Raw genomic sequence first — 22,461 nt, 5'->3', positions numbered from 1 at the left:
TTTCCTTTCCTTTCCTTTCCTTTCCTTTCCTTTCCTTTCCTTTCCTTCCTTCCTTCCTTTCTTTTTCTTTCTCTTTCTTTCTTCCTTCCTTCCTTTCTTTCTTTCTTCTCTGGAATGTAAATTTTAATCTCTGAAACTTTTGTTTTGTTTTGTTTTTTTCTCTTAAAGACTAGCCTTAACCCCAAATCACTCAGGTCCCAGACAAAGCCCTTCTTGGTCACTGTCTGGGCCCTGATCAGCTCAGAATGAAAGTAAATAACAATAGCTTCTGTCTGCCTAGTCCAACCCCTTCATTTCTCAGATAGGGAAATTGATGAGGGGAGGGGATTAGGGATTGACCAAGGTCTCAGTTTCTCATCTGTAAAATGGAGGGATTGAACCAATCCAAAGTCCTCCAAAGTCCTTTCCAAAGACTAGATGTTCTAAGGTCACAACGGTAATAAATAGCAAAGCAGCAACTCCAACCCGGATTGGCTTACTTGAGATCCGAGGAAATGGAGGTGAAGAAGGAGAGTATTTCAGGAATGAGGCAGAGCCAGAGCAAAGACACAGAGGAAAGAAATGAAGTGTTGTGAGATGTGAAGAACAGTACGAAGGCAAGTGTGGACCACAGAGTACGTAATAAAGAATGTGTAATAAAATTAGAACAGTAGGTTAGAGCCTAATCAGAGGAGGTTATATTTGATCATGTAGGTAATAGGAAGCTACTAGCGTTTATTGAGTTGCTGGTGACACGGTCAGACTTGAACTTCATTTATTTTTTTAAAGGCAAACAGAGTGAAGTCACTTGCCCACGGTCACACAACTAGGAAGTATCTGAGGCTGGATTTGAACTCGTGAAGTTGAGGTCTTCCTGATTACAGGCCTAGTGCTCTATCTACTGCACCACCTAGTTGCCCCAAACTTGAACTTTAGCAAAATCACTTGGGCAGCTAGGTGAGGGGTGGATTCCAGAGGGGGTAGACTTGAGGCAGGGAGACTAGTTGGTGGATGACCGCCATGGCACAGGCATTAGGTGGTCAGGGCCTGAACTAGCAAGCCGGTCATAGGAGTGAAGAGGAAGCATGCATATGAGAGAGACTTTGTGGAGGGGAGGCAGAAACAACAAGAATTTGGTAATTGATTGGACATGTGGATATATGAGTGGAAGCGAGGTATCAAGGATGACACCGAGGTTTTGAATCTGGGTGAGTGGGGGGCTGGCCATACCCTTGACAGATGTGGAAAGTCACACAACTGCATGACTGAGTCTACCACAAGTTTGTTGTCTAATATCCATTGGGCTCTCCTTGCTGCCCCTTCTACTTTTCCCTGACTGACCCTGTTCTTAATATTCTCTTCTCTCCTCAAACTATTCATAACACTCTCTGCCCCCTCCCTTTCAGCTGAAAACTTTGAATCCTATTTTGGGGGGGCTTAGGCAATGGGGTTAAGTGATTTGCCCAGTGTCACACAGCTAGTAAGTGTTATGTGTCTGAGGCCAGATTTGAACTCAGGTCCTCCTGAATCTAGGGCCGGTGCTCTATCCACTGCGCCACCTAGCTGCCCCTGAATCCTATTTTAACAAGAAAATAGAGACCATTTGTCACGAACTTCCTCTTCGTTCTCCCCACAAACCTTGACTTCTTTCCAGATTTCCTATAATGCTGGAGGACACCATCATCTTTCCAGTTACTCAGGCTCAAAACCTCATCTGCACTCATACTCATATCATGCTGAGTCTTGACTTGTTTCTACCTTTACAATGTGTCTACCTGTCTCATATACATCCCCTTATCTCCATTCACATAGTCACCACTCTGGTGGAAAAAGTTCTCTTATCAGATCACAATCTATTGGCTTTCTACTTCTTCTTTTTTTTTTTAATTAATTAATTTTTTTTTTGGATGAGGAGATCGGGGTTAAGTGACTTGCCCAAGGTCACACAGCTAGTAAGTGTTATATGTATGAGGCTGGATTTGAACTCAGGTCCTCCTGACTCCATGACCAGAGCTCTATTCACTGCGCAACCTAGCTGCCCCTGGCTTTCTACTTCTTCATCTCCCTTCCCTTACCAAATCTTGCTCTGTGTTCATACCAGGACCTCCAATCCCCTAGCATCTTAGTTCTCTCCCAGGACATCAGCCTTGCACTAGCCACTGTCTCCTCTTTTCCCCATCTTGATCCCTTGGTAAACCAAATAAACTCTACACTGTCCTCTTCTCTTGAGTCTTTAACCCTCTTATCATATTACCCATTATGACCTGCCAAGCCTCAGCCTTAGATGGCTCCCATCATTCACTGCTTTCACTCCTACACACATGCTGTTAAATAGACATGGAGAAAATCATGAAATTGTTCTGACTGGGTCAACTACAAATTTCATGTATATAACCTCAACTGGGCCCTCACTGCTGCTGGGCAATCCTTCTATGCTTCCCTAATTAACTCACTGTCTGACTTTCTCTAGTGGCTCTTCCAAACCTTTTCACCTTTCATGGCTCCCCTCCCTGACCCTCTCAGGTGACACCTCTCAGGTGAGAACTTTGCCTCATATTTTACTGAAAAAAAAAAATGGAAGCTCTTTGCTAATAGCTCCGTCTTCTCCCTTTCTCTTCATCTCACATCACCCAGATGCTTTCTGCTACCATCTCCGCCTTGGCGCCTGTCTCACACCAAGAGGTAGCCCTTCTCCTTGGCAAGTTGAACCCCTGCAAATGCACAAGTGATCCTATTTCATGCTGTCTCCCCCAAGAGATTGCTGTCTCCATCATCTTCACTATGTCTTTTATCTTCAATTTCTCCCTAATAGCTGCATCCTTACTGCCTACAAAAATGTTTTTATCTTCTCCATTCTCCAAAAAATGATCCCTTGATCTTTCTATCCCCACTGAAATTGCTCTTTTCAAAGTTACCAATGATCCCAGATCCAATGGCCTTTTCTCAGTCCTCATAGCTAACATTTATATAGCACTTACTATGTGCCAGGCATTGTGCTAAGCACTTTATAATTATTATCTCTTTTGGTCCTCACAAAAACCCTGAGAAGTTGGTGCTATTATTACCCCATTTTACAGATGATGAAACTAAGGGAAGCAGAGGTTAAGTAGTTTCTGAGTCCAGATTTGAACTCGGGTCTTCCTGACTCCAGGACATTCTGTTTGACTCTTAATGCTCTTCACAGCCTGGCCCCTCCTACCTTTATAATCTCATACCTTATTCAAACTGCTCCCCTCCCCAGTATCCCCTCCCACCTTCCCCTTTGCACCGGTCTTCTTATCGTGCCCCTCACAGGCCACTTCATCTCCAGACTCCAGGCATTTTCATTGGCTGTCTCTCCTACCTGGAATGTTGTCCCTCCTGATTTCCCTGGCTTCCTTCAAGCCTTAGCTCAAAGATCCCTGGTTCCTAGTTCTATACCTCAGAAACACTTGATAGGATCCCCCTCCCCCAGTTCTCTCCTTCTTTGTTCCAATCTCTATTGAACTTCTATGAAGTAAGAGTCCCCAGTATGGTGGCACCACTGCCCTTTAAGGAGAAAAGAATTTGTTCTAAAAATTTTTTTTACCAATCTTTTCCATTTTTTTGTCTGTTGTTCTCCTTCCAATTTTATCCTTAAATACTCTCAAAATGATCTGGATTGGCCTCTTGCCATGTTTCCAAAAATTTTTATACTGCTTCTGAGCTTATATTTTAAATCAGTATCTCTTTGATGTCCATAGTTCTCGACTTGGTAAGTCGATCAAATGTCTGCTGGCTGAGGCCATGTTCTAACTTCTTTCAGTATCCTCATTCTTCATCTCTTCAAAGAGAATTTGCAAACCATCCTTCCATTTGGTGGCAACTGTCTTCTGTCTTCTGTTTTCATTTATAGCAAGAATGTCAACACTGACATGATTCAGTCCTTCCGTGGTATAGTCACTCTATCACTGGAAAAGGGCTCTTATTTAAAGTCCTGACAGCTGTTAATGTTTATAGGCAGTCCAAAATTTGTGTGATTCTTAGTATCTGATGCCTCCTTTTCCCACTCCTGCAGAAGTGAAAGGGGGATGCACCAGATTGGAAGCAGTTTTGTATTTTTCTTTGTTTCTATAGTCAAAGAATTCATCAGGTCTTGTTTTGTGCAAAAGTCTTTGGAAAGCAGACACGGTCTATTGTGGGAACCATAATCAAAACTTTTTTGGCTGTTAAGAGGATGCGAATCAACTGGGGAATTGGCTGATTAAATTATTATGTATAAATATAATGGAACAATATTATGCAATAAGAGATGAGGAATGGGATAGGTTCAGAGAAACCTGGGAAGATTTGTATGAATTAATGCGGAATGAAGTGAGTAGAACAAGGAGAACAATTTACACAGGAATCACAACATTGTAAAGACAAACAACTTTGAAAGACTGAGAACTCTGCTGCAATTATCAATCACAGTTCTAGAGGACTTATGATGAAATGTCCTGCCCACCTCTTGAGAGAGAAATGATGAACTCAAGGTGCGGAATGAGAATATGCTTTTGGACATGGACGATGTGGGAATTTGTTTTGTTTGATTGTGTACATCTGTTCCTTTTTTTTCCCTTTTTAAATTGTGGAAGGTGACAGGGAGAGAAAATAAATGTTTATTAATTGTAAAACAAAGTCATGTAGGAAGACAGGAAGAAAAACAGGTTCTTCCCATGATGGTAGGAACCTGTCATAGCTTAAGCTTGGCTGGTATACCCTTTGAGAATCCAGGTTGCCTCTATGACATGATAAAGCTTTAGAATAGGACTTTCTGGTTCTACTTATAAAGAAAAATAGCAATGATAATAATAACTTCCATTTCTACATGTTTATGAAATATTTTGTAATAATATGTCATATATTATTAGGGGCAGCTAGGTGGTGCAGTGGGTCTGGAGTCAGGAAGACCTGAGTTCAAATGTGCCCTTAGACACTTACCATCTGTGTGACCCTAGGCAAATCACTTAACCCTGTTTGCCTCAGTTTCCTCATCTGTAAAATGAGCTGGAAAAAAGAAACAGCAAACCACTCCAGTATCTTTGCCAAGAAAACGATAAATGGGGTCACAAAGCATCAGGCATGACTGAAAATGACTAGACAACAACAACAACAAAATACTACTATGGAGGAAAGAACTAATTCCTGATGGTGGAGTTCGGGGCACTAAGGCAGGTCAATGGGGAGGGTTGGCATGAGGAAGGCAAGGAGACCTTCCTGGGGGGTACCTGGTACCCTGTTAGTAGTTCCCACTAGGAAGGCTGGTGCATGGCAAGGGTGTCAAGCTTTTCCCAAGTCTTAGCTATTTCTCTACCCTAGAATTAGAGGAGGAAGTAAAACAGGGCTTCGAGCAACTGGAAACATTCCCAACGCAGGCTACCTACTAGCCAAACTGTAGATCCGGTCAAAGTCTGGAGGACGCTGCTTACTCTTTTGTGCGATGTACAATCCAGTAGATGACATGGTCTTGTTTTTGGGGGCTGCCAGCTCCAGGGTCTGAGGTCTGGCTTGTGCTAATTGTGCTGCCTTTGACACTCTTATCTAGGCAATGTAGGGGAGAAGGAGGAAAGCAGATATGTGGTGTGGGGAAGGGGCCCACAGGTTACCATGGCTCCCTCTCCCTACCCTCTGCTCATCCCAATATACAGCTCAAGAACCATCCATGCCTACTATGTTCCAGACACTGTGCTAAAACTGGGGAATACTGTCCCCCCAAAAATACCACCCCAGTTCTTTCTCTCAATAACTCCTATCTACCCATGCTTTTCCCTTCCCTGCTTGATCAAATGAAGTTAATTGTTTTTTAATTCAAGTGTATGACTTTATACTTGTCTATTAAATTTCATTTTATTGGATTCAACCCCATATATTCTTGCTTGTCCAGAGTTATTTATATTCTGAATCCTGTTGCTTGAGGGAGGTTGGATTAGATGATCTCTAAAGTTCCTTTCAACTCTAATAATAATATTGATAACTAACATTTATGTAGTGCTTACTATGTGCCAGGCACCGTGCTAAGCATTTTACAACTATTACCTCATTTGTTCCTCACAACAACTGGGAAGTAGGTGGTAGTAGGATCCCCATTTTACAGCTGAGTAGATTGAGGCAAACTGAGGTTAAGTGATTTGCCCAGAGTCACATAGCTAGTAAGTGTCTAAGGCCAAACTTGAACTCAAGCCCTCCTGAATCCCTACCCAGCACTCTGTGCATTATAGCACAACCTCGCTCCTTTAGCTCTCTTGGTTTATGATCTTGGGTATTAGCTTGATGTCATCTGCATATTTGATAAGCGTGTTGTCAATGCTTTCATTCAATCAGTGATGAAAATGTTAACAGAAGACCAAGATGCAGCTCCTGAGGCATGGTACACTTCTTTCTGAGGTGCCTTTGAACCATTAATAACAACAATGGGTCTGGACATTGAGTAGTTGTGCAGGCTCCTCAGTGTACTTTCCACATCTCTCCATCTTCCCCTATGTATATAATATGAGACTTTGTCAAATACTTGCCTAAAATATACATCTATAGCATGCCCAGGAGCTACAAGTCTAAACTAATCTTGATGGAATCTTCTTGGATTTTTGGGATGACGGTTTCATTTCTTTTGTTGTTGTTCAGTCATATCCAACTCTTCATGATCCCATTTGGGGTTTTCTTAGCAGAGATACTGGAATGGTTTGCCATTTCCTTCTCCAGCTCATTTGACAGATGAGGAAACTGAGGCCACCCCGGTTAAGGGTCTTGCCCAGGGTCACACAGTTAGTAGGTGTCTGAGTCCAGATTTGAACTTAGGAAGATGAATCTTCCTGACTCCAGGCCCAGTGCTCTATGCACTATGGTGCCACCTAGCTGTCCCTTTTCAATTGTTCACTAATCACATATACATAATCACATATAATAATGATACATACACACATATATATGTATGTGTGTATATATATATATATATTATGCTGCTATATATACAGAAGGAGATTGTGAATTGGTAGAGAATCTGCAAGGCTGAGTCCTTGTGAGAGCTTTATTTTATTTTTATTTATTTATTTAGTTATTTATTTATCTATTCATTTATTTATTTATTTATTTAACTTCTTGCTGAGGCGATCGGGGTTAAGTGACTTGCCCAGCATCACACAGCTAGTAAGTGTCTGAGGCTGGATTTGAATTCAGGTCCTCCTCACTCCAAGGCCAGAGCTCTATTCACTGCACCACCTAGCTGCCCCTCTTGTGAGAGCTTTGTAGAGGACATCCTTTGAGAAAGTACCCACATGATCCCAGACTCTCTTTGGCCCTGACTCCAGATACATAGTGAAAGACAGACTTTGAAAGTTTCAGGCATGGAGGTGAAGCTGCTTCCTCAATGAGCCTCTGATTTCCAGCTTTCTTTCCTAAAGATTGTATCAATTTCCCCGTGGGTGAGTGAGTGCTGGACCTCTCTTGGATGAAAAGAGACTTCATCTCACTCCATCTAAACAGCTCATTCATTCTTGGATATTTTCTGATGCGTTTTCATCTGTACAACTTCAGTATCTATTTGCTATTTGCTTGGAGAAATGGTTTTACTGGCTAATCACTATTTGGGACAGTCTTTTATCTAAAAGGCCTTTTGGTGGGAAGGATTAAGCTGCAAGCCTAAACTTGTTGTAAGCCTCCCCCTGTAAGGGCAACTGTTAGGGGAAACAGTTTTTTGGTTTGAACCTATTGTTCCACTAGACCAGCACTATCTATCTATCTATCTATCTATCTATCTATCTATCTATCTATCTATCTATCTATCTATCTATCTATCTATCTATCTGGTGCTATCTATCTTTTTAGGCTAGGCAATGGGGTTAAGTGACTTGCCCAGGGTCACACAACTAGTAAGGGTCAAGTGTTAGAGGCCGGATTTGAACTCAGGTCCTCCTGACACCAGGGCCAGTGCTCTATCCACTGTGCCACCTAGCTGCCCCTAGACCAGCATTATTTAGAGAGGACAGTTAGATATGTCTGGTCTGGTACCTCCTTGGAGACTAAATGAAAGAGCGCCCAGCCTGTCAGTAATTCTATGCCTGCCTTTCCGTGATCGACTGTCATGCTGGTCTCCTTTCTTCTAGGGTAGTTCAGGGTTCAGATGTTGCCTCCCAGGAGCCACATTTTGATAAACCATGTGGGCATACTTATCTTCGATGAAAACACACTTCAGAGATAGGTTCTCAAATTTCACCAAGAACTGAAGCCTGGTTAACTGATATATTGTTTGCAGACTCTGTTCACTTGCTTTTTTTTGCCCCTTTGGAAAATCAAGATGTGAAGCTTCTTCAGGTCTGAAGAGGCACCTCTCCTCTCCTCTTCTCTTCTTCCTCCGAGTCTTGCTGGATGAGCTCTTTCCCGGACAGCACTTTCAAACCCACGTCATCACTGCTTGAAGGTGAAGCAGCTGCTTCCTCCCCAGAGGGCCCAGCTCTTTCTTCTTCAGAAAGAGTTAATCTGTTTTTTGTACAGTTTCTGTACAGCGGTCCCTTCTTTTCTCCCTCTCACTTTCATGACCTAACACCATCTTGCTGGCTGTTCATATACAGCAGCAAAGCTGTTCATATATAGTGTTAAAATTGCCTTAAGAATTTTGGGGCTCTCTCTCTTTCTCCCTCTCTCTCTCCCCACCCCTTCTCTCCCTTCTCTCTTTTTCTTTCTCTCTCTCCTCTTCTCTTTCTTTCCTCTCCTCTCCCCTTCTCTTTCTCCCCTGTCTTTCCCTCTCTCTCACTCATCTCTCTCCTTTCCTCTCTGTCTTTTTCTCCCCTTCTTCCTCTCTCCCCCCTCCTTCTCTCTTTCCATATATGTGTTTCTATATATTTATATGTATATATGTAATCTATACATATACACACAAATATGCACATATACACACTTTTTAAAAAAAGAAAACTTTATTCTCTCTCATAATTTAGAAAGTATAGAGGCATTTCCCTGCCTCCTTTACCTTCTCTTCAGGTAGACACATTGCCCTACCTTTTGAGCATGGAGACCAACCCCTTGGCTGTATCAGAAATACAAATACTTCATACTCTACACAGATCTCTGCTCTCCACACTTGCTGGAAGTGAGATCCTCTGTCCTTTATCATTCTTGGGGGTAACTCCCCTAGAGAACTCTTCATTCAGTAATGACCCTCCTCCCTCAGAACTCACGTAGCATGTTGTATTTCTCTAACAAACTTATGAAACTGTATTATAACTGTATATATTAACAAACTGTATTATAATCAATTCTTTGTATTTGTGTCTTATTGCCCTAGTAAACTGGGAGCTCCATGAGGGAAGGGACCACATATTATCTAAATTTTGTGCCTTCCCTCCCCAGCCATTGGGGGCCCAGCACATAAAGGGCAATTATAAATGTTTATTGTTTGTTGACTTCAAGAATGAGGCTCTGCCATCATTCAGGATAACTCAAGGAATAGAACCCAGGGGGTACTAGCTAACAGAAAAAAAAAACCAAACCTAGAAGCTTCTAATACCTTCTAGCATCCTCCCTCCAACCAACAAGGAGAACACTATTTTGATCTGATAATTGGGAACAGAAGAAGATGGCAATCACCCAGAAAGACCTAGTAGGCAGTGAGGAGACACTTACCGCAGAAGGATCAATGACCCAGATGTTGTTCCGAATCTTTGGATATGCAAGCACCTTCAGACGAGGCGAAGCCTTGGCCTCCAGTGATGCCCGTGAAATGGGCCAAATAGGTGTGGACCTGAGACAGGGAGGGTCAGCCTGAGGGAACATCACAATAGAGAGCCCTCCTGCTCCCAATGGTCCTTTTCCACCGGGGGACAAAGCCTGTGTGAGATCTGCCTCCCTTCCCTCCTCCCCATCACGGTCAGCTCTCCATTCTTAGCTTGGTGCGTGGACCAAGTAGTTTGTCTTGGAGGTGTGTCAGGGGCTACAGGATGGAGCTGGGAGGGGGCATCGGGACTGAGACCAGTATGTGCATCCTCCCACATCCTGGTGGAAATAACTATTTGGGGACATGACGAAGTATCAGACACCTTTTCTGGTGTCCTGGGCTAATGGGTAAGCAGCAGGTGATAGGCTCTGGATAGCTAGGGACATTTCCAAAATGTTTTACCAGAAGGGCTCCAAGAAGAAGCATTGGGATCTCCCATTTCTCCCTCCCCCTCTGATATGTTGACTGGACCCCTAAGGAAAGCCTCGGCCCCAGCCATCCTCATTTGATCACAGGCAGGAAGAGGATGAGTCTTGAGTGCTTCCCATTCCAGGTCCTGCCCTGCTAGACTGAGCCTGCTGACAACCACAGGCCTCCCTGCCCAAGACTTAGATCCCAGGTAGAATCATGCCACATGGAAGGTCAGAGAGGCTGGGAGGGCCCTTAGAACCCAGAATGTCAGAACTGGGAGGGACTTTAGAACACAGTATCAGAGCTGGAGAAAACCTTGGGATTCCCCATCTATAAAATAAGGGGGGGGGTTGTACTAGATACTCTGTAAGGCACTTTCCAGTTCTAATATTCTATGAGTCTAGTCTACAGCACTGAGAAGGTCAGAGCTGTGAAACCCCTGAGACTCCTCATCGATAAAATAAGAGGGTTGTACTAGATATCCTGTAAGACACTGTCCAGGTCCAATATTCTATGAGTCTAATCTACAGCACTGGGAAGGCCAGAGCTGGGAGGGCCCTCGGAAGCCGCCTAGCCCAACCCTTTCATTACCCCCTCAGATTTTTTCCAGCTTTGCCTGGGATTCCAAACGAGACCAGGAGAAGCAGTGATGGGGGGCTGAGTGCAGGGGCTAGTGATCCACTTCTATCTTCTGTCATCGATACTGACCCCCTTCCAACCCTCTTACCTGCTTTCATTGTAGTAGGTTGAATAGAACCGTTTGGGTCTAGAGAGCTCTTCTAGTCTTGGTGTCACAACTACAATTGAATTTAAAAAAAAATACAGCCCAGGAATTACTCCTATATCCATCTGACAAGTAGGGAGTGACAGTTCTTGAGTGGCCCCTTGCCTTGCACAATAGGCACCTTTCTGAAAAAGCTATATTTAAGTCAAATTTAATTTAAAACATAGGCAGGAAATGTGGAACCACAGAACTGGGAGGGACCTCCAAACACAGAGTGCAGAATGTCAGAACTTAGACCCTAGGATACAGAATGTCAGAGCAAGGAGGGACCCTAGAACAGAATGCCAGGGCTCAGAGAGCCCTTAGAACATGTAATGTTGGAACTGGGTAGGCCCTTAAAACAGACTATCAGGTCTGAGAGGAACTTTAGAGCATGGAACACAAGATGTCAGAACATAGATAGACATTAGAACATAGGTAAGAGTCAGAAGGAATCTTAGACATAGATCATCAAGGCTAACCATCTAATTTACGGGTAGGGAAACTGAGGTGCTGAAAGGGGAAGTGGGCATGCAGCCCACGAGTGGCAGTATTAAGATATTACACCCACTGTCCCCAGTCTGTGTCCTGGGATATACTTAACTTACATAACAGCTGGGTGGTCCCCAGGCTTTCCCTGGATCTTCATGGCTTCTCAGTGGGCAGGGGTAGGAAAAGAGAGACCAAATGTATAGACGGAAGGAGAGAGACTTCCCCAGGGACAATAGGGGAGGAAGCTGGGCATAGAATGTAGGCTTGACTTACGAGGAAAAGTCACACTGAGGGTAGTATCTGGTAGTATCTTATCTGTCCAATATACCGAAGGCCTGGAAGAAACCAAGGGATTTATGGGTTTATAAGATCTATAGCTGAAAACAACCTCAGATATTACCTAGCTCATTCCCTCCCATTTTATATATGAGGAAACTGAGGCCCAGATGTCTCAATTGTCCCCAGTGGCCCTTCTTCCGTCCCAGCAACTTATCCCTTTATACCATTCTTTCACCTATCCACCTGTTTAAGTGGATGAAACTGGGGGCTAATCTGTGCCCTGAGTTTGCCCTCTATTTTAACCTGAACTCTGAGTGCTCTTTCTATGCTATCACCAGCCAGGGACCCTCCCCTCCTTTACTGATTCATCAGCCTCTCAGCCTCACTTAAGACCCTTTCTCAGCAGCAAAGAGTTCCAAAGCATTTGGAGACAGTCTTATTCTATCCTCCGATTTTACAGACGGGAGTTCAGGAGTGGTAAAGGGACCTGATCACATGGTGATGAAGACCTGAGCCTGGGTTCTCTTACTCCAACCCCGGGGCATTCTCTACTATAGTATGCTGCTTGCCCTCCTTTCTGACTTCTAGAACCTTATCCCATCTCACACTCCTCCTTCCTGTTGTTCCTTTTTTCTATTCCAAGGGGCCAATTTACTCTTTATGGCCCCACCTTCACCTGATTCTGGTCTAAGGGTTGTGCAGAGATTTGGGATGTGATGAAGGGTCACAGTGGGAGAAAGCCATGAGGGCATATGGTTCTGAGTGCTGGGCCAGGAACCCAGAGGTTTAGGAGGGGATAAAAAGCCCCTGGGGGCAGAGATTAGTGAAGATCTTGCACTCTTATTTTCATTTAGAGTCATTGAATGTCAGATCTAGAAAGAATCTTAAGAAATAGAACATAGGATGTCAAAGCTAGAAAGGGTTCCCAAGATCATCCCATACAATGCCCCTCTCTCATTTTACAGATAGCAGAAACTAAGGAAAGTGATCTTTCCATCCTTCTCTCTGTTCCCCGATGATACCGCTGTCCACACCTGTCTATTATGATCTGATGGTTGACCTTGGGCTTGGCCAGCTCATCGATTCTGCATTTCCTGTGGTGTCCAGAGCTATGGCGTTTATGACACTTCTTCCATGACCGAAGTTCAGTGACGATAACATCTGGCATTTCATCGTCTCGTGTACAAGGACGTGAGATGATCTCCCTTGGGAAGAACTTGGTGTTAGGGTTGAGGGCAGGAGAAGGTTGTAGAGGGTGTGACACTGGGCACACAAACCCAGAGTGGGGAGTCATGGAAGGACCCCCCCTGAATTTGGAGTCTGACAACCCAGTGCTGCCATTTTGCCACCTACGACCTTGAACTTCTCTTCTGGGGACTCAATTCTCCCTCCCCCCATTTTAAAATGAAGGGATGGATCCTTAGATGGTCTCTAAGGACCCTTCCGAGTCACATGGTCTGTGTGTTACCCAGACCATGTAAAACCTTCAGTTGCAGAATCTGTGTTCTGAGACCTCATCCATCTCTGAAATTCTGGGTTCTTCTGGTTCTGTGGACCAAGGTCCCTTTCCAGCTTCTGACCTTCTGTATGCCAAGGTTCCTGCTTTGTAGTCTTGGTGTCCCTGGTATTTTAACGTTGTTCCAAGGGCCTTTGCTGCTCTGAATTCTATGAAGCTATAAAATGCCAGATGCCGCTTGAGCTGTCCTCGCCTGCCCTAGGCATGCTCAGGGAAAGTTTCTCTCTTATTGATAGCTCTTATGCCTGAGTTGCTGTGCAGTCGTTTCTGACTCTTCATGACCTTATGGACCATATTGTCTATGGGGTTTTCTCGGCAAAGATACTGGAGTGCTTTGCCATTTCCTTCTCCAGTGGATTAAGGCAAACAGGTGAAGTGACTTCCCTGAGGTCACACATATTGGATTTGAACTCAGGTCTTCCTGAGGACTTCAGGCTCAGTGCTCTTATCCACTTACCCACCTAGCTACCTCCTCTGCTTGTCTGTACATCATTCAAGGGCCTTTGTCTTTCAACTATAACCTTGAGAATGTGACTCCCACTAGTCTCTGCCCTTCTCTACCTCCTTCTCCTCAATCAATCATATACTAAACATATATTAAAGAACCATGTGCCAGGCACTGTACTAGGTGGTAGGGATGCAAATGCCCCTATTGTCACAGAGCTTATGTTCCTCTTCTTCCCCTCCCCCTCTCTACCACCACCTTCTCCTCTTCTTCTTCCTCTTCTTCTCCTTCTTCTTCTTCCCTTTCCTCTTCCACCTCCTTTCCTTTCACTTCTACTTCCTTCTCCTTTCTTCTCCCCATCACCCTCTCCTTTTCTTCCCTTTCCTTTTCTTTCAACTCCTTCTCCTCATCTTTTTCTTCTTTCTCCTCCTCCTCTACCTTTTTTCTCCTCTTTTCTTGTCTACATCTTCCTCCTCTCTCTTTTTCTCTACCTATCCCTTTCCCACTTCCTTCTTCTCTTTTCTTCCCCCTACTCCTGCTCCCTCTACTCTTTCTACAGTATAGAATGAATTGTATTTTTCAATCAGAGAACCTGGGCTTGAATCCTGGTCCTCTGCTTCTTACTATATGTCTTTGGACAGATCCTTTCACCTCTCTGGGACCTCAGTTTCCTCATCTGTAAAATGAGGCAATTGGAATGGATGATTCCAAAGGTCCTTTCCAATTCTAAACCCTATGACTTGAAAGACTTATCTCAGAAACACCTTAGCTGTGTGTCGTGGTATGACGGTGGGTATCAAAGCTTGCATCCTACGTAGGAATCTTCTACTCTCTACTCTTCCCTCAACCCCCTACTTACTGTCACTTTAGACAATTCATCAATTCCAACATTTGATGCCTATTATTTGCTAGGCCATCTGGCATAGTGCGTAAAGAGTCAAGTTTGAAGCCAGGAAGACTGGGTTCAAGTAGTATCTCTAAAGCATACTGGCTGTGAGCCCCTGGGCAGCAACTTAACCTCTCAGGTTCTAGGCAACATTCTAAAACCCCAGTTCACAGAGCAAGAGCTGACCTGCATTGGATGAGGAAGTTTTCATTTTGGGGGGATTTCCCAATACCCATAAAGTAGACCAATAAATCTAGTCTTTGTCCTAATCTGCAAATTACTGCTAGAGATACACAGACAAAGCTGAACAACAGTCTCTGTTCTCAGGGAAATGAATGAGGACAGCCCATTGACACCTAGAGGATCTGGGAGGGCTTCCTTTGGAAGGCGGCACCTGTGCTGAGCCCTGGAAGAAGCTAAGGCTTCCAAGAAGCTGAGATGAGGAAGGAGAGCCTCATGACATCTGGGGATTCAGAATCACCAAGATGGGTATGACCCACAGAGAGTAGGGGAAAGTGTGTACAAAGGACAGGAGGTGGAAGGAGTGAGAAGTTTGGGGAATGTGACTGGAAGGAAGAGTGTTTAAGGTAGAGCTAGAGGAAGGAAGTCTGGAGAAGTAGGACAAAGGCAAACCCTGAAGGACTTTTAAATGCCCGGCTGGAGAGTCTCGATCTTGTCCCTTGGCAAGGTTCACTTAACTGACACTACTCTCTCCAAAAGTTACCAGAGCTCTCTTAATTGCCAATCCTCACCTTTCTTGAACTCCCGGCATCTTTTGGCAAAGGATCCCAGAACCTGAGACGTGGAAGAGACTACATTGGCCAAGTAGTCTAAACCATAGACAGAGTTCCCCACTATTAACTCCGTTGACCATCTTCTCCGTCTGGAAATTCTCCTCTTTAGGTTTTCATGACATTCCTCATGGTTGTCCTCCTACCTTTCTGAAATTCCTCATTGGTCTCAAGCTTTGCTGGATCTTCATCTTTGGCATAGCCACCGACTGTTGGGTATTCCCCAAAGTTCTGTCCTGGGCCCTCTTTTCTCTCTATACACCCTTATTTGGCAATCTCATCAATTCTCATAGACTCAATTATGATCCCTATGGAAATGATTGTCATATCTATATATCCAGCCTTAGGGGCAGCTAGGTGGCACAGTGGACAGAGCACCAGTTCTGAAGTCAGGAGGATCTGAACTCAAATCCAGCCTCAGATATTCACTAGCTGTGTGACCCTGGGCAAGTCATTTAACTCTGATTGCCTCCAAAAAAGAAAAAAAAAGAGTCCAACCAAATATATATCCAGGCCTAGTCTTTCTCCTCATTTGTAGTTCCACATAGCCAACTGCTTTCTGGACATGGAATTTTTTAAAAATCTTTTAAAGAATATATTTATTCTTGCATGAACTAATTGCCCACCAACCTCCTCCCCCACTATGGGGAAGAGAAGAAATATTATCCCATAGAGTACCAGACCCCTCCCTTACAGGAAAAAAGAGAAAGGTCATTCCATCAAATCTCCAGCCTGGTCACCTGCCTTGAAGGAAGGGGAATAGCATCATTCCTTCAGCTCCTGAATTGCCTAAGACCCTGAGAGGATGCCACTGTGAAGCCGCACCTCATTGACAATGGAAACCTCCCAGAACTCATTCCTTAAAGATTAACAAACTCTCTGTGGGTCATACCCATTTTGGTGATTCTGAATCCCTGGATATCATAATTCAAACCCCCATTCTCAGTCTCCTAATACTTTATTCTTTATTCCCATGTACCTGAACCCAATCCTCACAATGTCTCACTCTAAAACTACCCACATCTCCCACGGTGATATCTGTAATGCCTGTTTCACGGGGTAACAAATTTGCTTCCATGTTAAATCTTTTTCTTTCCCATTCCTTCCATCTTCTGGCTCTCACTGATGGTCTCATTGGCTTCCTGTTGCTGACACAACCTCTCTGGCCTACATTTCTAGCACTGGTGGACATCCTTTTGCTCTTTCTCTGGACTAACTGGACAAGATGGGAAAGTTCGAATACTCTTTGCTCCCCCAGACCCTTCTGGGTTCTCCCTTTACCACCATCACTTGGTACCCTCTCTTACTTTGAGCTTCCCTCAATCCATAGCTAACATCCAATCTCCCTTTTTATGAAACTGGGATCCAACCAGGGACTTTTGGATCTTCAGAATGAGTCTGGCATTGCCCTCATGAGGTCATTGGTCTTCTTTTGAGAAAGAAGGACAAACACAACAACAACCATCCAATCAAAATTCGGTAGCTCTTGTCCACCTCCTGGATACTCTTCTTTCTTCCTCAATCAGTCCAGTGCCTGGCTCATGGAATCTCCTCCCTAACTCCCGCTCTCATACTTGGGGACTTCGATACTTCCTCAAACACTCTAACCTCCCAGTTCCTCAATTTGCTCTTTTCCCTGGACTTCCTGAACCTCTACCCCACCTCAGCCACGTGCAAAGATGGTCATACTCTTTGTTGTTCAGCTGTGTCCAACTCTTCATGAACCCATGTGGGGTTTTCTTGGTAAAGATACTGGAATGGCTTGTCATTTCCTTTTCCAGCTCATTTTATGGATGAAGAAACTGAGGCAAACAGGGTTAAGTGACTTACCCAGAGTCACACAGCTGGTAAGTGTCTGAGGCCAGATTTGAACTTAGGGAGATGAGTCTTCTTGACTCCAAGCTCAATGCTCTATCCACTATGCCACCTCGCTGCTCTGGTGAACTCTAAATTTCCTATATCTGATCACCTTCTATTGTAATTCCATCTCTCCCTCTGCCTTGCAACCCCTCAGGGTGACCTCCAATCCCCCAGACCTAGGTCTTTCTCAGACTACCACACCTATACTAGCTGCACTTTCTTCTTTTCCCCATCTTGACCCATTGGTGAACCAGTTTAGTTTGACAATGTCCTCTTCCCTTGAGTTCCTTGCATAGCCAAGCCTCTACACACATGCTGCTGAACAAAGCTTCAGAAATAACAAAACCATACTGACTGGGTCCACCATAAATTTATGTTACACAACCTCAACTGAGTTCTCACTGCTGCTGGGCACTCATTCCACACCCCACCTTATCAACTCACTATCCCACTCTCTACATCAACTCTTCCAAACCTTTTCATCCTTCCTCAAACTTCTCATGGCTCCCTTGACCTACAGCTATCTCAGCTGAGAACCTTGCCTCATATTTCACTGAAAAAATGGAGGTCATTTATGCAGAGCTCCCTGTTCTCCCTTTTTCCTCATCTCATATCACCCAGATGCCTTCTGCTACCATCTCCTTTACCCCTATCTCACATAATGAGGTGGCCCTCTTCCTTGCCAAGGCAAACCCCTCTCCCATTCCATCCTGTCCTTTCCAAAAGATTGTCCCTTCTATCATCCCCACTCTACCTTCAATCTCTCCTTGTCTACTGGCTCCTTCCCTATTGCCTACAAATTCAATTCCTATGGGACACCTGTGGAAGTGGCTAAACTCCTTGAAAAGGTCATCTACGATAGCCACTCAGATGTACAATGTCATCTCAGCCTTGACTTCTCACTCTTACTCACCCGCATCAATCCATCAATCAACCTAGAAGCATTTATTAAATGTTCAATATGTGCCAGGCATTTTAATAAACACTGGGGATAACAATTCAAAGAATGGAACAACCCCTCTTCTCAAAAAGCTTACATTCCACTCAGGTAGACAATGCATGCATATATAAGCACATAGAGAATAAAAATAAAGAGAACAAGTGTAAATAAATTCAAGGTAATTTGGGAAGGAGGGCATTGAAAGCTGCAGAGATCAAGAAAGGCTTCATGTAAAAGTTGACACTGGGTTGCATCTTGAAAGAAGAAGAGGATTCTCTTCTTTAATGGGGCAGAAGTGAACAAAGAGTACATTTCAAGAAAGGGGGATGGCCAGAGCAAGGGCAGAGAGATGGGAGATGGAGTTTTGTGTGAGAAAGAGAGAAAAGGCCAGTTAGCTGAATTTTGAGCTGTGGAGGGGGAGTAATGCATAGTGAGGCAGGAAAGATCAGTTGGGGCCAGTTTATAAAGGGCCTTAAAAGCCAAACAGAAGAGATTGTATTTTATCCTTAGAGGTAGTAGGGAGCTACTGGAGGTGAATTGAGTAGGTGAGTGACATGGTCAGATCTGTGTAGTGAGGAGATAAGTAAGTCTGAGGTGATAAACTTGAGAGACTGGAAAAATGATGCCTTCAAAAGGAAGAGGGAAGTATGGAAGAGGGGTAGATTTGGGGGAAAAGATGAGTTCTGTTTTGGATATGTTGATGTTTAATGGACATCTGCTTCAAACTATCCAATAGACAGTTGAGAATATAGAACTTGAGCTCAGGGGAGAGAATGGAGCTAAATAAATAGATCTGGGAGTCATCTGCACAAGAATGATAACTAAACCCATGGGAGCTGATGAGAGTAGATACATACATATATATAGATATAGATATAGATATAGATATAGATATAGATACAGATATATAGATATAGATACAGATATATAGATAGATATAGATATAGATAGATAGATAGATAGATAGATAGATAGATAGATAGATAGATAGTTAAGGTATAAGGCTTGGTATGTACCACGCACTGTGCTAAGCTAAAATAAAATCATCCCTATTCTTAAGGAGCTCACATATTAATAGCATGCTAGGTGTCACAGTGGATAAGAGTGCTGGGCCTGGAGTCAGGAAGACCTGAATTCAAATTCAAATCCAGCCTTAGACATTTACTATCTATGTGAGCCTGGACAAGTCACTTCATCTCCACTTGCCTCCATTTCCTCAACTGTAAAGAGAGAATGGTAGTACCTATCTCAGAGCTGTTGCAAAGATCAAATGAGGTGACATTTGTAAAGTGTTTAGCACAGTGCTTGGAGTATAGTAGATGATATATAAATGTTTAGTCTCTCCAATGAGAGAGACAGCATGTAAACAAATGGGCAAATATGAGAGACAGAGTAAGAGGAAGGTAGCTTTAGAGGGAAAATCTAAGTGGTTGGGAGCAGCCAGGTGCTGTCCAGACAAGAGGTGATGGAGGTCTGCCAATGAAGGTGACGGCTGTGAGTAGAGAGATGGGGGTGTAATGTAAGAAATCTCCCAAAGGTAGAAACAACAAGATTTGGCAACTGACTGGGAATGTAGGATGAGTGAAAATGATGGATCAAGAAGAGCCCTGAGATTTTAAACCTGGGGAAACTGGGTGGGTGGGTACCCTTAACAGTAATAGGGAAGTTTGGAATAGGGGAGAGAGTGGGGAGGAAAATACGGAGTTCTGTTTTGGGTGCTTTGAGTTTAAGATGCTTACAGGACATACAGCTTGAAATATCCAATAAGTAAATTGGTTAGGACTGGAGCCCTTGAGAAAGACTGGGAGGAGAACCCAGAGAGAGAGAGAGCTGTGGCACAAAAGCTCTGAGTTAGAGAATATCCAGGAGAAAGTAGTCAACAATGTCAGAGGCTGCAGAGAGGTCAGGAAGGATGAAGGCGGAGAAAAGACCATTAGATCTGGCAGTTAAGAGATAATTGGTAACTTTGGAGAGAGCAGTTTCATGATTACATTATCATTAGAGCAGGTCAAGAAGTTATCAGCTGCTCTACTTTTGGTGGAAAAAAATTCTAGCAGATGTCCTAATAATCACAATCCATAAGCATTTATTAGGCACCTACTATGTGCCAGGCACAATGCACTGCTGTAACATGCTTTTCTGTCTCACAGAATTCTATCCCTCCTGAGCTGATTGACTGACTTCCTCCATAGAATTTAAGTCCTTACCATCCTGCCTATAATTCTGTCCCTGAACCCTTTGGAAACGGCTTTCCCCAAATCTGGGTTGCATTGAAGCCTGCTCTTCTCTCTGCTCTTTCTCTATGACAAATTCACATCACTCCAAAGGTTCTGTCATTATCACCCTAGTAACCAGCTCCTGCCTACTGGTGAAGATCAGATCCAGGAAAGAAGCTTCCCTTGACAAAATGAGCATTAAGTCAAATCAAGACATTTGTAGCTGCTCTGCTTTGGGCAGAGGGAAACTAATAGCAGATGTCCAGACAACAAAAGTCCCTTATCACTACTCAAGATAGATTGTAAATCTATCGCTTTTTTCTGCCCAGGTGGTCTACAGTATAATCCAGTGCCAAAAACCTTTCTGTCTCTCCCTCCATCAAACTCCATCCAAATTCTCTTCCACTATGTTTCACCACTATTGACCCTGGATTTTCTGGATTTTCACTATGCAATGCTAATCCCACCTTGCCTTGTACTGGTCTTGTTTCTTTGAATAGGCTATATCTACCCAGAGCCATATTGCAGTCATGGGTCTCATCCCACCAAGTCTCACTGATACCTGTGAGGTCCAATTTGCCTCCTTGCATTAGGATGTCTAATTAATTTTGCCTCTTGTCTCGTTGTTGTATACATGTCTGCAGATATTTAAAGCCATGAACGTTATTACTATCTATTTTGGATTTTGTTTCCTGTGAACCTTCATTCTGCATTGTAGCTACTCTATGGCATTTATCTTTGTGGGTACACTTAAACATCTTCTTTTTAGTTTGAAACGAGTAAGTGCCAAAGGAGGGGTTCAAATACAGGTCATAGGATCAGAGTCAGAGCTGGAAAAGGTCTTAGAGGTTAGCTCGTCCAGTTACCCCATTTTACAGAGACAGAAACTGAGGCCCAGCGATGTGAAGTGATTTGTACAAGGTCATACAGTAAGTAAGTGGATGAGCCAGGATTTGAACCTACATCTTCCTGACTTAAAATCTAATGAGTTTTTCCCAATATAGCAAGCTGCCTCCTAATATTCCAATACTAGTGCTTCATCTCAAAATCTGGATGAAAACAGGAGAGCAGAAACATCTTTAAATTCAAGACCAGAGATAGGGCAATTTGGGTCATCCAAATATTTGGATTTAGAGGCTAAATTTTTTATTCTCTTTCTTCTTCCCCTTCCGATTCTCCTTATTTCTACCCAGATCTTTAGCACAATGTGGATGACAGGTGAAGTCTAGGTCTTTCTTTGCTCCTCCTTTATCCCAGGTTGGGATTGTTCATTTATCTTCCTCTCACCTTTTTCCATCCATACCTTTCTGTGGCAGTTATCACATCCTCCAAGGGAAGATCGTCATCCAAGGGAAAATCCTCTACTAAAGACCCATGGCATGGAAGGTTGGATAAGTTATCTGGGTCAATCCCTTTCATTATCTCTCACTGAAGGGCTTCTTTGCTTCTTGTCTTCCTTAAAGTCCCTTCCTTTTCTTTCACTTCTTTCTTCCTTCTTTCCCTGACCACCCCCGCTTTAGGCACCGGCCACCAGTTCTCAGGCCGCAGTGGAAGGATGTGGTCACCGTGGTAACAGGGAACACTATCCTGGTTGCCATGGAAACCGTGGTAGCTGCCTCGTCTGCTATGGACAGGAGTAAAAGGTTGGGAGCCAGAATGAGCTAGAGTAGGCATGGACTGCTCAAGACGGATTTTAGGGTAAATAGTTTAAAAATTGTTTAGGCCTCAAGTATCTCACTCCATAATTCCCTGCCTCCCTCCCCCCCACCCCCACCACCATGAAGCTCATAGAATTTAGCTGGAAGGCACTTTAGAGATCATTTAATCTGACCCATTCAAAAAGGGAAACTGAGTTCCCCAAATTCAGTGCTCTTTCCACTACTCTGAGCAGGCCTCCAAGAAACACTCTTTATCAGTCAGGATGGTGGTCAGCAACTCCAACTCAGCAGACCTACAATAAGCCTATAATGGCCTCTTCTTTACACTGTGTGTAAGAAGTCTTGGCAGACTTCTGCTTGCTCTATTGCAGTTGATTCCTAGTCAAAATCACTGCTTCCAGTCTCTGCTTTCCTTCAAACAGGGTTTTTTGTGTACTTGACTTCCTTCTAATAAGCCATCATCAGTCATCACCCTCCTCCTTCCTCCTCCCATTTCTCTAGGCTTTTCCTCCTAATATC

The 22,461-nt window shown here is 43.7% G+C and overlaps 1 protein-coding gene across 1 annotated transcript in view; it reads right to left on the bottom strand.

The window, feature by feature from the left end:
• The window catches only part of THEG (theg spermatid protein), a 23,377-nt gene extending 1,674 nt beyond the window's left edge, over window positions 1-21,703 (bottom strand). The window contains exons 1-6 of the mRNA XM_027857872.1: window positions 21,588-21,703; window positions 12,665-12,835; window positions 11,625-11,686; window positions 10,824-10,893; window positions 9,595-9,712; window positions 5,364-5,520 (exon numbers count right to left, since the gene is read on the bottom strand). Of these exons, the coding sequence (XP_027713673.1) occupies window positions 5,364-5,520; window positions 9,595-9,712; window positions 10,824-10,893; window positions 11,625-11,686; window positions 12,665-12,835; window positions 21,588-21,703 (694 nt within the window). The remainder of the gene's footprint in view (window positions 1-5,363; window positions 5,521-9,594; window positions 9,713-10,823; window positions 10,894-11,624; window positions 11,687-12,664; window positions 12,836-21,587) is intronic.
• Window positions 21,704-22,461: the final 758 nt, after the last annotated feature.

The sequence above is a fragment of the Vombatus ursinus genome, unplaced genomic scaffold, assembly GCF_900497805.2.
Source record: "Vombatus ursinus unplaced genomic scaffold, bare-nosed wombat genome assembly UNPS02000546.1, whole genome shotgun sequence".
Lineage (NCBI taxonomy): Eukaryota > Metazoa > Chordata > Mammalia > Diprotodontia > Vombatidae > Vombatus > Vombatus ursinus.
The sequence above is the reverse complement of the archived record's forward strand: the minus strand, read 5'-3'. Positions and strand labels throughout refer to the sequence as shown.